This window comes from Pan troglodytes, chromosome 15 (assembly GCF_028858775.2).
Source record: "Pan troglodytes isolate AG18354 chromosome 15, NHGRI_mPanTro3-v2.0_pri, whole genome shotgun sequence".
Lineage (NCBI taxonomy): Eukaryota > Metazoa > Chordata > Mammalia > Primates > Hominidae > Pan > Pan troglodytes.
Window position 1 is genome coordinate 91,435,630 of NC_072413.2, and position 14,582 is coordinate 91,450,211.

General features: G+C 37.3%; 1 protein-coding gene and 1 non-coding gene across 21 annotated transcripts in view; one reads left to right on the top strand and one right to left on the bottom strand.

The window, feature by feature from the left end:
• UNC79 (unc-79 homolog, NALCN channel complex subunit) overlaps window positions 1–14,582 on the top strand; it is a 374,208-nt gene that overhangs the window by 93,527 nt on the left and 266,099 nt on the right. For 15 of the 20 annotated variants that reach the window (XM_054666242.2, XM_054666248.2, XM_054666250.2 and 12 more), the window contains exon 1: window positions 4,188–4,315. The exons of 1 other annotated variant lie outside the window; for it this stretch is intronic. In XM_054666242.2, the coding sequence (XP_054522217.1) occupies window positions 4,203–4,315 (113 nt within the window). In that variant the 5' untranslated portion in view covers window positions 4,188–4,202. Of the gene's footprint in view, window positions 1–4,057; window positions 4,131–4,187; window positions 4,316–14,582 lie in introns of those variants that run through there. 4 more of the 20 variants (XM_009428339.5, XM_024348886.3, XM_054666247.2 and 1 more) reach the window with 3 other exon arrangements.
• On the bottom strand, window positions 10,673–10,783 carry LOC112205423 (U6 spliceosomal RNA). The gene has a single exon (XR_002939384.1). It is a non-coding gene; the product is annotated as a U6 spliceosomal RNA (small nuclear RNA).

Below are 14,582 nucleotides of genomic sequence, written 5' to 3' on the forward strand. Positions count from 1 at the left end.
TCTCTACTGACATCTTTACAATCATTATAAGCATTTTTTTTTCACTGCACTGAGCAGACTTACATGATTTAAAATCTTTGTTAATGATAACATCTGGATCATCTTGGGTTCATTTTCTATTGCCTTTTTTCTTCACCATTGGTCAAGTGGGTCACATTTCCTTGTTTCTTTGTGTGTCATGTAAATTTGGATTGTATCCTGGACATTGTGATTTTAGTGCTGTGGAGACTCTGTATTCTGTTATTTTCCTCTGAAGAGTGTTGACTTTTTTAGCAGGTAACTAACTTAATGGGATATAAACTATAAACTATCAGTTTATTGAATATCAGTTTAGTTCTTGAATCCCTAGTTGGGTTTTTGTTGTTTGCATGCAGGCTTTCACATGTGTGGTTCAGAGATCAGCTAGATATTTGGGCAGAGGTAAATAGGTGATATCTCATTTACTGTGGCTCTCTCTTTCTCACAGTTCTCCCTTCACTTTCTAGCAGCTATAATTGCTTTTAACTATGTATTTTGGCATTTTGGGTCAATCAAGCTGTGAGTATGCTATTGGAGTCTTTAATCACTAATTGTGTGGGGTGTTCCTCACACATAGTGTTTAATAAACATAATTAAACCAAAATGGAATGTTGAGCATAAAGTGTTAAGTTTTAAAAAGATATATATAGTGTGGTATTAATTATAGAAAATTAAAAAACATGTAAAATAATATATGTTGCTTATGGAAATAGACATATATGGTGTGTATGTAATTACCCTATCTAAAATTTTATCTCATTCAAAATTTCAAACCCTTCAATACAAACTTTCTCCTTCCCTTTGTGTAATATTTTTCTTTTTAGTACTTGTCAGCACTGAATATATTATGTTTTACTTACTTATTTTTTGTCTTTCCACTAGAATATTAGTTTTAAGAAGCAGATTTTTTTTGTCTTCTCTGTTTGCTACATTATAACAAGTTCCTAGAGCAGTGTTTGACATACATAGGCACTCAATAAGTAGTTGCTGAACAAATAAGTAAATAATATAAAATATAAGGACATAACCACAAATTTAGAATAATTTTTTATGGGGGCTTCTAATGTCTCTAAAATGTTTTATTTCTGAAAAGTAAAACAATGCAACATGACAAAATATTAAGATTTGATGAGACTGGGTAGTGGTAACATTAGTGTTCATGATTTTTAAAATATTTCTATGTTTGAATTACTTCATTAAACAATAGAATGGGCAAAAAGTTTGGAGAAGATTTTGAAGAGCATTATGTTATAGAAGTCAAGGGAAGAGGGAATTTCAAAAAGAAATAGGGAGAAATTTCAAATGCTGGCATTAGTCACCAAGAGATAAAGCAATTATAATTTACTATTAGGAAATTATTAGTGACTATTGAAGTAACCTGTTTCAGCCACAATTTGATAGCAGGTAGGGTAGTGAGGAAATGGAGAAATGGAGGCCACTTATTCAGTAAGATGATAGGCACAGCTTTTTGAGGATGAAAAATTTATGCATGTTTGCAAGCAGGATGGGAAAATCCATTGAAAAGATGAGACTTAAAATGCTGGGAAAAAGAAGATAATTAAAATAGCAAATTCTAGAATAAGTAGGAATGTTTATAATTAGAGGCATAGGTTTGGAAAAAAAGGCATTGCATCTGGCAATGAGAAGAGGCACTACCTCTGCAATAGAAGAAAACTAAGCAGGAAGGATTGAGATAGGTGGAGACAGAAGGAAAGGTGAGGGAGTTCATTGAAGTAGTAAGGCCATATGTTGGAATGGTGAAACTGAGTAATGGATATGGCCCAGGTTAGTGAGTTAATGGGCATGTCAGAAGGCTCAAGCTGTGAGTGCCTAGGTTGATGATTAGAGTCTCAATTATATGGGTGCTATCAGGCTTTGGAGGGTCCGAAGCATCAGAACTAACCTGAATGGATTGGGTGCATTTGAGGAGTTTGAGCAGTAGTGCTAATAGCAGCCATCACTCATATGTGTCATTGTTCTAGATTCTCATATATATACTTATTTATTCCTGACAACCTTTAATGTGACTATGATATGACCATTTTTCAGGTAAGGCAGTCGAGGCATGGAGAAGTTAAGTAACTTGCACCAGGTTACACAGATCATGAGAGGCAAAGCTGGAATTCAAACCCAGGCTGTCTAACTCCTCAGTCCATGACTTAACACCATTATACTCTCCCTTAACTCAGTAACGGGAGGGTTAATTGATGACAAATGAAAGATTGTTAAGCAGATAAAGGGATAATAGGTTTCCAACACATACTTTGTCCTTTGTTTCTGTATTATCCAAGACACCTCTTTTTCATGTGTGTTAATTTCCAATTACTGTTTTCTTTATCAAAGCCTCAGGCTTCCAAGAATTTTCTGAATAACCCATTGAGCTTTCTTTTAGCCATACAAAGTGTTTGTCATCTTCTCAGGAATGATCATTATATTCATATTTTCTTTAGAATGATTCCAATTTCTTTTTACTCAAAACGAACTCTTTGGCATCATGCTTCACATAATCATTTATCTTTTACTAATAAATGGAACTTCTCTTTGGGATGTGGTTTTGGGAATGAACAATGACATGGAATGATAGCTGATTAGCCAGAGCAACCTGCCAATCAGCAGGATGTCAGAGTCCAATCACATATGCAACCCAAAGAGCCAATTCACTAACCCTTTATGAACATTTTTGCAAATACCATGAAACTTGAGTGCTGTGTGTGCATCATTATGGGCAGTTTCCCTGTTATTTGTAGATTTTTTTTTTTTGCTACTCACAAGCATCTTTCCTTGATGTTTGTTCATAATATTTTTCTTAATTGTCCAAGATTTCACCTGAATAGTTTGATATATTACACAGAATTTAAAATTCTTTCCCTAAATAGGATCTTTTATTCTCTGAGGTGGAAAACATTGATTTATCAGCATTAAAAGTCATTGTCAACACTTACAGTTTTGTTCCTGTAACTTTTACTAAATTAACCTGCTATGACCATTGCCCCTCAGCTTTAACAAATTAAACTATTTGAATGAAGAATGGACATAATGGTTGGGGATTGTGCCGTACTTTTAGTTTACAAGGACTTGCGCATCCATTCGATCTGCCCAGTAACTCTTCAGATGACAGGGCAGGTTTTAATGTTCCCATTTTACAGATAAAGAACCGGAGGTGTAGGGAGATTAGAAGATGGTCCTTGAGTGAGTAAGTGGTAAAAGTGGGTCTTGAATCTGGTTCTTCCCGACTCCAAGTGTCTCTCCATTCTGTAGTGGATTCTTTGGATATCTTCCTATTAATATGCACGATGCCCTCGTCTATTGCCTTCCTTTCCTGCTGCCTTCGGTTTTCCAGTCGAGGGGCTTCCTAATGTGTCCCTGTCCAGCTGGGATGGCTGCAAGGGAGCACACCTGGGGTCTTCCTGTCTTCAGTCTTTCATCTTCCTTTTCTGTGGCCCTTCCAGCTTCACCATCCGTGGACATCTCCTCCTTCCTTCAGCCCCAACTTCTAAAGTCTTGTCACAGTCCCCTGGCAGTGGGACCTCCCATCCCCAATCATCAGCAGGAGAGCCCATCGCAGAGGGGAGGCGAGGGCAGGGACCGCAGCGCGCAGGGAAGCCATGCTGAGGGTTCCTCCTGCATTTTCTTCCTCGCGGTCCTCAGGAGCATCCTCGCACCCTCCGGCCCCGGCGCTCCAGCCCGCCCCGGATCCGCCTCCCTCTCCTTCCTCCCGGAGGTTGAGACGAAGCGTGGGACGCACCTGGGTCCCTCTCTGGTCACCCTGCTGAGGCTCCGGGGGCTGCTCCGGGAGCAGGATTTACAGGCCCGGAGAACGCCAATGGGAGATCCAAATGGTCGGGGACTCCGGCGCTTTAAGAGGCTTTTCTCTGGGAAACACCCGTCCCCTCCGTGCGCCTTATGAATGGAAATACTCCTCCCCCGGTCGAGCCCATTTTCCCATTTCACCAGGAGCCGCAGCCTGCTCTCTCCTTTCGGTCTCCCCGCCCACATCAACGCGGGCAGCTCCAGGAGGGGACGGACAGGAAGCCTTTGGCCGCCTATTAAATCCCACCCATTTCTCCGGGGGCGATTTCCTAACCTTCCGGGACCGAATTCTGCAATTTGATGTGCGTTTTGTCCGAATGGTAGCGACACGGGCCTAAGGGAGGGGGAAAGCGAGGGGGTGGGGGGTGGGGGGTATGCACTCTTTTCCTCGCAACATCGCTGGCGGAGCGAGGGAGCTCACACGACACAGATTTTGGGGCAAAGCCTTTCCAACTGGACAGCACCATGTCCACCAAAGCGGAGCAGTGTAAGTAGCAGCCGGCCCGGCATTCCGGCCCGGCCTCGGCTGGGAGCTATTGCAGCTGCGGCGTTTGCGGCTGCTGGGAGACCTTGGCATTGTGCTGGTGCGGGGGTGGGGGCTGAGGTTGGGGCGGGTGGGGGGTGGCGGAGAGAGAAGGTGGGGGAGGGTGGACGTTAATGGCAGCGCGGCGCTGTCCCCGGTGCTGAAAAATAATACGGTCTTCCTCGGGCTCCAGCGGGGGTTTCTCAAGACTCAGAGACCCTGCGAAATGAAATTAAAATGGGGTCATTCTCGGGAAAAAGAGGCCTCGTATCTTTCAGATAAACATTTCAGTATCTCTTGTTGGAGTGGGGGAAGGGGGTAGCGGCAAATCAGGGGCGGGGAACTGTCAGTTGCAACCAAAGCCTGCCTGGCCTTCTGAGCATGCCCAGTTCTTGGTGCTGGAGCCATAGGGGAGTTTGAGTCCGCAGTTTCCACTTCGGGTGGAAGAGGCAAGAAGGGAGAGAAGGGGGAGGGAGCAGGGAGCCAGGCAAGAGGAAAATTAACTCACTAATGCCAACACCAATGTCAAAACCAACCACAACCATGCGGTGCTTACAAGAAAGTGAAAGGAGCTCTGGGAAAATGACCTAATTGATCTAATTATTGTTCCAAAGAGCAGGCTTCCTTTGTAGGGCAGCCCACACAAACTATAGCAAATAGCACCGGAGGATTTTGGTTGTCCCAGTAATGACTGACTGTGTGCGTGGTTGGAAGCAACCTGCTAACTCCTTGTGGATGGAGTAAGTTTCTAATATGGTTCCCATAGTCTGTCTTATTGCAGTGCGCACTAGTAGGCCTTCGGTGTGTGCTTGGTAGGTTGATCAATGTGAAGCCTTTTTCCGAGTGCACTTGAGGGCTTGAGGGATTCAGGAGCTTAAACTTCAGATTGTAAATAAAAGATGTTTTTATTAAGCAGTGAGTTTGAATTTTTAACAATATACCAGAACTTATTCACCTAGATTGACTCCTTTCTTGCAAAGCAGTACATATTATATGGATAATGCTGTCACTACTTAAAAGTCTTTGTAATTCTTCTTTGGAATGGCTATTAAAGCCGGTTTTTGAGACACACAAAACAGTAGTCTCATTATTTGAGGGCAATATCTTATATATAATAAAATGCAGTATGTCATTTATTCACCAGATAAGTTAAATAAACTGAAGGCTCCTAGAATTCTCAGATTGATGGTTCATTAGAAATTGTGCATGCCCACCTACCACCCAGTGCTTTTACTTCTTTATGTTTTTTTGGAATCCGGAAGATCTGAGTTTGAATCTTAGTTTTGCTACTGTTTGACCTTGGGCAAGATAATTGACCTCTCTGAACTTTATTTCCTCATCTGTAAACCTGGGCTAATCATGCTGATGGGGTTGTTGTGGGGAATGAGAGAATACATATAAAAGGTTTAGTAATGAGCCTAGCACATAGAATGTACTCAATAAATGATGGCTATGATAATGACAAGCATTGCCCACTTTTAAATAGTCCATCCCCTCTAAATAGTTAGGAAGCTCTCTTGTGATTTTTTTTGCATGTTTCTGAAAGTTAAATCTACATTCAAAATTAAGTTTTGCTTTTACAGAGGTTTTTGAAAAAAATTTGGTGCATTCTGTTTTGAGGAATGGTAACATAGTTTGAGTCCATGTAGAACCTCCCACTTGAGAATATCACATCCTGATATTATAATAAAGCCAAGTGGTTTTATTATAGTATGGTTTTTAAAGGAAAAAACACCACCTGTCATTTGATTGTGTAGTTACATATTACGTAAGTAATTTCAGGCTAAAGCCAGTGAGTATTACTGTCCTCTTCCTGTGTTTTCTCTTCCTTGTTATATTTTGAAATGGACTGGATGCTTTGTCTTGTCTCTTTCCTGGGCAATGAATAAAATCTATCTATGGACTTGATTCTGTAGAGCAATTAGTGGACTTAAGTAGCTATTTTAGACGTGTTAGTGAAACACATTTTTTTCATCTGTAGAGGATGAAAAGGACACCATATCTGGAGCTAGAACATGTGGACTTGAGCTTTGTATGTCCTTCTGATTAATTGTGAGACATGGGGCAATTAACTTAATAGTTTTGTGCCTCAGAGTTTCCATCTTTAAAGTAAGGAATTGTAGTAGGAGCTATCTTTGCTTTAGTCTTAAGGGTTTGGAGGGCAAAGGAGGTAAATGGGAGTAGGCTGTGGAAAGGTTAAGGATGCTATGGATGTTTTTAGGTATCTGTATTTAGAATGAAGGTAATTAAGGAATCTCTTTTCTTTTTCTGTTAATATGCACTAACATGAGTGGATTGACATTTTCGTGTATGTTATGTACCTGAAAATAAAGCAAAAACACAATAGGCTGCATAGTTGATGTTCATGAAGGACAAATACTTTTTATAAAAAGAATGCAGATTGGCAGCATTTTATCCTTGGACTTGGTAGAAGTTTAGCTACATGTAAGGAGCAAGAGAAGGAAAGGTCAGGGAATTTTTTTTTTCTTCTACTGGGTGTGAAGACTACTGGATAAGGAGAGAATGGGAGAGCTCGTTTCTCCTCTGCATTCAGGATGCACACTACCACTTTCCTAAGGAATGAGGAGGGAGAATTAGGCTTAATATAATGTCAAAATATTATTTCTATTACTCTTCTTCTTGGAGCTTCTTGATGTAGATAAAGGTTTCACTGGTTTGACAAGTAGACATAGTTTTGTTGGACCAGCAAGAGAAAGTACTTGCATTTCAACCCAAACCAGCTTACTCGATTTACCTTTGAAATGTAACGTATCACAGAGATATGAAAAATGATTTCTGTTTTATGTAGTGGCATTTTCTGTGAGATAAGTAATAGTGATGAAGGAGAAGCTAGTGGCCGGGCGCAGTGGCTCACGCCTGTAATCCCAGCACTTTGGGAGGCCGAGGCAGGTGGATCACCTGGGGTCGGGAGTTCGAGACCAGCCTGACCAACATGGAGAAACCCCATCTCTACTAAAAATACAAAATTAGCCTGGCATGGTGGTGCATGTCTGTAATCCCAGCTACTCAGGAGGCTGAGGCAGGAGAATCACCTGAACCTGGGAGGCGGAGATTGCTATGAGTAGAGATTGTGCCATTGCACTCCAGCCTGGGAAACCAGAGCAAAACTCTGTCTCAAAAAAAAAAAAAAAAAAAAAAAAAAAAAAGAAGCAGCAGCAGCTAGTTTTTGGAGCCTTTAAAAAAATATTCAATCTGTTTCCTGTGCTATCTGCAGAGCCTCAAAACAGGAGGTGAAAGCTTCCTAGCACTTTCTCAGGTGATTGCAGAAGAGTTAAATTTTTTTTTCTCCAAATGCTTCTTTTTCTTACAAAGTTCACTGTAGTGAAAATGTTTGCATAGCTGATATAGAATTTGGAATGTTAAAAATGAAATTTATTTGGAATTCTAAAGAGGAGTCCCACTCCCTCCACCCCAAACTTTTTCTGTGTTCTAAGAATCAAAATTGACCAATCGGGATCACCTTGGGTATGCTCTTTCAAAAGAAGCTCTGCTTTTGGTAACAGCAGACATTCAGAGTTGGGGTTCTAGAATCAGACTGCTGCCTGTGTTTGAATCCTGGCTTTGCTCCCTGTAAACTCTGTGACCTTAGATAAGTTAATGTCTCTAAGCCCTGACTACATCCTCTATAAAATGGGGATAGTTATAGTTGTTGTGAAGATTAAATGAGGTGATTCATGAACAGTGCTTAGCAGAGAATCCTGGCACATAATGAGGACTTAATAAATGTTAACAATTATTATCATCATCATCATCATCAAATATAAAACCTTATGCTTGCTGCCAAAATGGATAATTGTGAAGTTTGGATCTAGCCTCCCAGTAACCAAAAATATTTTTGATTACATCAAAGATAAACAATTTTAAGAGTGTAGCTGATTAGCACTATGACTTGAAGTTGAACTTGCCCCTCTCCCATGTATATGTAAGGGCCATGCATGGAGAAATCAATAGATAGTTTTCTTTATTTTTTGCACATTATATGGTAATATCACTAAAATAGAAAAGTACTTCTCCTTTCAATAGCACTGCAGTTGTAGTCATTTAGAAATCTTTTCACAAGAATATTGCAAACTTCTTATAGAGGAAACTCTATTACAGTTTTATTCATATTATGCAAAAATTAGAATGTGCCTATTATAACCATTTTTGTGGTTGCAAAAAGAAGAATAGCTTTTAGCTCTCGTCTTACATGACTTCTCTGTATCATTTGACACTAGTTGCTGCATTCCTGATTTAAACTCCTTTTCTTCTTTCTTTTCTGGCTGTTCCCACTCAGATTTTTTCTTAGGGCTGTCTTCTTCCTGCCTTTTGAAAATTAGCTTCGCACAGGAATCTGTCATTAGTCCTCTCTCTCACTCTTTTTTAAAATCCCACAGACTCTTGACCACATTCACTTACATGGTATCATCTACGAGGATGCCTCCCACATACAATTTTCTAGTCCACAAACGTTTTTGGAACTACAGTCCTCTATCTCTACCCAAGCATCTTATACATACCACCCAAATTCATTGTCCTTTGTTCCAACCTTGTACTTCTTTTTAGATCAGTCATTTTGGTAAATGACACTTCCTTGCTCATTTATCCAAGTCAAAAAATCAGTCTTCCTAAACTTTTTACTCTCTGCCATAACTATTCAACACATTCCCAAGCCTTGTTGATTCTAGCTCATCAACAATCTCTGCTTTACCTCTTCGATCCAGTTACAATGAACTATTTTTTCAGTTCCTCCAATGTATCATGTTCTTTTTGCCTGAAATGTTTTCTTCCCCCTCATCGTCTTGGCCTGTCTAATGCCTACTTACTGCTCAATACTTAGCTTTGAAACCTTGCCTGATTGCCACTTTCTCCCTGTATGCCCTATTTGTGTGGTCACACTATATTTCAATTAGTTTCTTGTTAGTTGCCTTAATTTACTTTGTGTGTAGATTGTATTATGTTCCTCTCTGTGTCTCCAGTGTGCAATCCCTTGTCCAGTGCATAGTGTTTGCACAAAAATCGTTTCTTGAAAAAGTAAAAATGACTGAGGGTGGATGAAATGCCTTTTATAAGGAAGGATTACATAACCAAGTGTTTGGATATCATTAATTTGAAGATTTTACATTTTTGTTAATATGAAGTTCTGCATTCTATGCAATGTGAACATTGCACAAAATGCATGCTTTTCAAATGGATTTACAGGTAAATAAAACTACAGTTGTCAAAAATACTTAAAATATATTTGCTAAATCAAATGTTACAGTATTTATATAACATGTTACACATTTCTTAAACATTCATTGTGGTTTTGATTCTGTCCGATTAGCTAAATTTTCCTTTTACTATATTCAAAATAATAATTATGATTCTTAAAGTGGTAGGCAGTTTTAGCACACAGCCAACTGTTTTTTTTTTTAAGATAAAGTGGCAATATATCTAAAGTCAGGGCCTCTTCAGACCAGTTTTACTTGGATCCTGTTCAAGTTTTATGTATTGATTACTCAACCAATAAATAAGCTTTAAGTTGGGATTCTTGTTTTGCAGTAGTATTATGTTGGAAATTCATATGCATTTGTTTCTTACATTTTGAAAATATATGGATAGCTCTGCATAAATAAACATATATATTGGCTTAGAAATGAAATATTTCCTGTATCAAAAAGTGCATTAAGCAAAAAATATATTCTTATCAATACTCTTGCTTTCTGTAATGTGAAAAGCTCAACAATTTCATTTAGAACTTTTAGCTTCTTTCAGTCCATTTATTCTATTTGTGTCTTGTTTTTCTCTCCTTCTGGACTTTTCAAGACCAATGTTACCAACAGCATACAGCTTATCATGTGAGTCTCATTTGATATTTGATGTGGGATTAAAACTGGGGTGGTGTTCAGCATTTCAGGGTATCTTTCATTTTCATTGGTCTCAGGGACTTGGTCTTCCAATAGAATAAAATTAAAAGGATATGTGTGTGTGTATACATATATATTTATGTATATATACATGCACAAATGCATGTGTATATACATATACATTTATGTATATGTTATTTTATTTTAAGAATAAATCAGCTTGCCTCAGAAGTAGAAATAGATAATAACTCACAAACAGTTTAGCATGTCAGGATTATATGTGCTTGAATCTTAAGCTCTCCAGGAAAGACAGTTTAGATATTTATTGCTTGTGCCTACTAGGTACTAGGCACTTTGGTATATATTGGCTTAATTCATTTTCATAACAGCTTTGAGAGATGTGTTATTATACTTTGGTTTTATTTCTTCAATGTTCCTCAAGTACCTTAATTCCTATTTCTTCTTTTTATTTTTTTATACAGAACTTTTCACAGATTTGTGTGTCATCCTTGCGCAAGGGTCATGCGAGTCTTTTGCATATCATTCTAATATTTTCAGTGAGCACTTACCCTCTATCTGTGCAGCTGAAAGTCTTAGGGCTTTGTTTAACGCTGTATTAGTTTTCTAGAGCTGCTGTAATGAATTAGCACAGACTAGGTGGTGTAAAACAACTGAAGATTATTCTCTTACAGTTCTGGAAGCCAGAAGTCTGAAATCAAAGTGTTGGCAGGGCTGTGCTCTCTCTGCAGGCTCTAGGGAAGAATCTCCCTTCCTTGTGTCCTAGCTTCTGGGGGTTTCTGGCAATCTTTGGCATTCCTTGGTTGTAGCAGCATCACGCCAATCTCTGCCTCCATCTTTACACAGCCTGTGTCTCTGTATCCAAACCTCTCTCTCCTTCCTCTTATAAACACACGTCATTTGATTTAGAGCCCACCTTAATCCAGTATGACCTTATCTTAACTTGATTATATCTGCAGAGACCCTATTTCCAAATGAGGTCACATTCACAGTACCAGGATTAAGACTTGAACATATCTTTTGGGGGATACAATTCAAACCACTACAAACCTTATTACATTTTGTCTTATTAATGTTATTTCATTGTTATGTCTGATTCTATAATCCAACATATTAGCTATTCTTCCATTGGTTTTGTGTCAACTACCAAAACAATATGCATTCCTATATGAAGTATCCAAAATAAAAATGTTGACAAAAAGAAAGAAGCACCAAAGCCCTGTGAGTGTCATGCTATTAAATAACTTTTTTCAAGTTGGCTTTGAGCCTCTAATCAATATATTTTAAATATGACAGTTTCGCTAGATACAAATCTATCCTATCATGGTACCACTCAATCTATATATTTCATCAACTTGTCTATTCACTTATTCAACCAATATTTATTGGGTGTCTACAATGTATCAGGCACTGTGCTAGGCTCTAGAGGAGCTTACAGTTGACTCTCCAAGTGCATCCTACTTTGCTGAGATGTATACACTCTCTACAACTTTTCTTTGATGCCCTGTCTGGATCTCTAAAAAAATAGGAAGTTGAAATGAACTTGGGATGACTTATTCACAGGGAGCCAACAATTGCTCCTGTGGTCATTACTACCCTTTATTTTAACTGGAGGCTAAAATTTTTGTGGGGAATTTTCTAAGAATCTCCACTCTCCCATTCAACATTGTTCTTAAAAAATAATGTTTCAAGCAGGTTTCACTGGCTTTCTTTTACGTTCTTTTTTTTTTTTCACATAACCCTCATTGCGTTAGATCTTTTTCATTCTTCCAAAATTATTTTATAAACAAGTTGAATAACTCCAGGAAAAAGCCTCATAGTATTTTTGTGAGTATCATATTACTTTTATAGAATAACTTACTTTAGGAAGAATTGACATCTTTCTGATATTGAATCTTACTCTTTCTAAGAACATGGTATGTCTTTCCATTTGTTGAAGTCTGTGCCTTTCTTGGGGTGCTTTTTTCTCATATAGATTTTGGAATTTCTTATAGAGCTCTTGCTTAGTATTTTCTTTCATCATTTTTTGCCATCATAATTGAGATGTATCATTTCTTCTATTTTAAAATTTTGAATACATGAAGGCTATTGAGTTTTTGTATGCTGATTTTATAACTTTATTTTACTAAATTATTTTCTTTTTGTAGTCATTTTTCCATCTATTCTTTTGGGTTTTCAAGATATACAATTCTATGCTCTGCAAATAGAAAATAGTTTTGTCCTTTCTTTTCTACTCAATTTTTATGCCTCTAATTGCTTTCTTGTTTTCTGATTGCATTGGTCAGTATCTCCAATACAGTGTGAAATATAGCAGAGAGAATGGGTGTTCTTGGCTTGTGTTTTACTTTAGTAGGAAAATCTCTTGTATTTCTCTTTTAAGTAAGATATTATTTTGGGCTGAGGTAATATACTAGGCAGTATCTGTCAATTCTTATTTTGTTAAGTTTTTTTTTTTAAGCCAAAATGGGTGTTGAGTCAAGTTTATTTTCTGCATCTATGGAGACCATATTGCTTCCTCTCTTAACTTTATTAATATGCTTGGTTGAATTTCATCATATTTTAAGAATTTTTGCATTGATATTAATAAGTTAGATTGTTTCATAGGTGTTTTTCTGGGGGGTAGAGTGGGAAGTAATTTTATTCAGGACCTGGGAACAATGTGATACTCACTACATAAAGTGAGCCTGGAAATTTTGCTTCCTTTCTAAACTTTGGAATAATATAATAGCATTGGTGTTATCTGATCTTTAAAAGTTTTTTAGAGTTCCCCTGTAAAACAATCTGGCCTGTGCTTTTTTTGTAGTGGAACTCTTTAACTTCTTTCTCTATTTGTTGTATGACACTTGTTCTATTTAGACTTTCTGTTTCTACTGGGGTCAATTTTGGTAAGTTTTATTTCTCTAAAAAATTATGCATTTCATCTAAGTTTTCAAGTTTGTTTGCATAGAATTATGCAAATGACTATCTTAGAAATTTTAAAAATTCCTCTGTTTTGATGTTTATTTTCTGCTTGTCATTTCTAATGCATACAGTCGGCCCTCTGTATCTGGTGGTTTTTGCATCCATGGATTCAACCAACAGTAGATCAAAAATATTTGGGAAAAAAACAATAAAAAATAGTACAATAAAAAAATACAGTGGGGTATGACAACTATTCCTATAGGATGACATTTTATTCGGTATTATAAAACAGAGATGATTTAAAGTATACAGGAGAATGTGCATAGGTTATATGCAAATACTATATAATTTTATAAAAAGGACTTGAACATCCAAGGATTTTAGTACCTGCAGAAGGTTAGGGGTGGGGGTGGGTCCGGGAACCAATCCCTGGTGGATACTGAGGGATGACTGTATTTAATGTTGTGTATTTGTGCTGTCTCCCCTGCCCCCTTTAAAAAATTGGGTCAGTGGTTTGTCTATTTTGTTGATTTCTTTTTCAAGAAACCAGTTATTTTTATTTATTACTTCTAGTTTTTGGCATTTCTAAATTAATTTCAGTTTTTATTATTAATTTCTGATTATTTTTTCCTTGATTTCTTTGTTTTATTTTGTATTCCTCTAGCTTTTTGAGTTGGCTGTTAATTTTTTTTAAAATTTTTATTGAGATAGGCATTTCATGCAATATATTTTTCTTTGACACTTCCTTTAGTTGTAGCCTACAGATTATGGTAATGTCAGGCTTTATTGTAACTATTTTCAAGAAATTCTGCAATTGAATTTTGTATATTTGCCTTTGACCTAAGAGTGGTTTAAAAGTGCATAAATTTCCATGTGGAAGGGTATTTTTGTTTCTCTGTTGTGTTGTTGATTTCTAATTTTATTTCCTTATGGTCTGAGGATACTATTTACATTATTTCTATTTGTAGCACATTGAGGTTTTTGCTGTGTCATAAGATTTAGTCAGTTTTTGTGAATACCACATATGTACTTAAAAAGAAGTTGTAATCTCTATTATTATTGATACAATAATATGAGTTTGATGTATATCTATAAGATCTACCTTGTAATGTTGTTTAGGTCTTTTATACCTTTTATTAATTTTTAGTCCACTTGATCTTGGATTGTGAGAGGTATGTTAAAGTCTCCTATTATTAGTGTGTTTCTGTCTATTTCTCCTTGCATCTTCTGTAGGTTGCTGCTTAATCAAAGTTATTACTGTGTTACTGGGTGCATAAATACTAATAACTAATATCTTCATTGTGAATTGTAGCCTTAAACATTATAAAGGGCACTTCTTTATCTATTTTAATGCTTTTTGGTCTGAATTCCACCTTGTCAGATATTAAGATTATGACCCTGTTTTCTTTTTATTTGTGTTTGCCTGATATATCTTTTGCCATCCTTTTATTTTTAACTCTTTT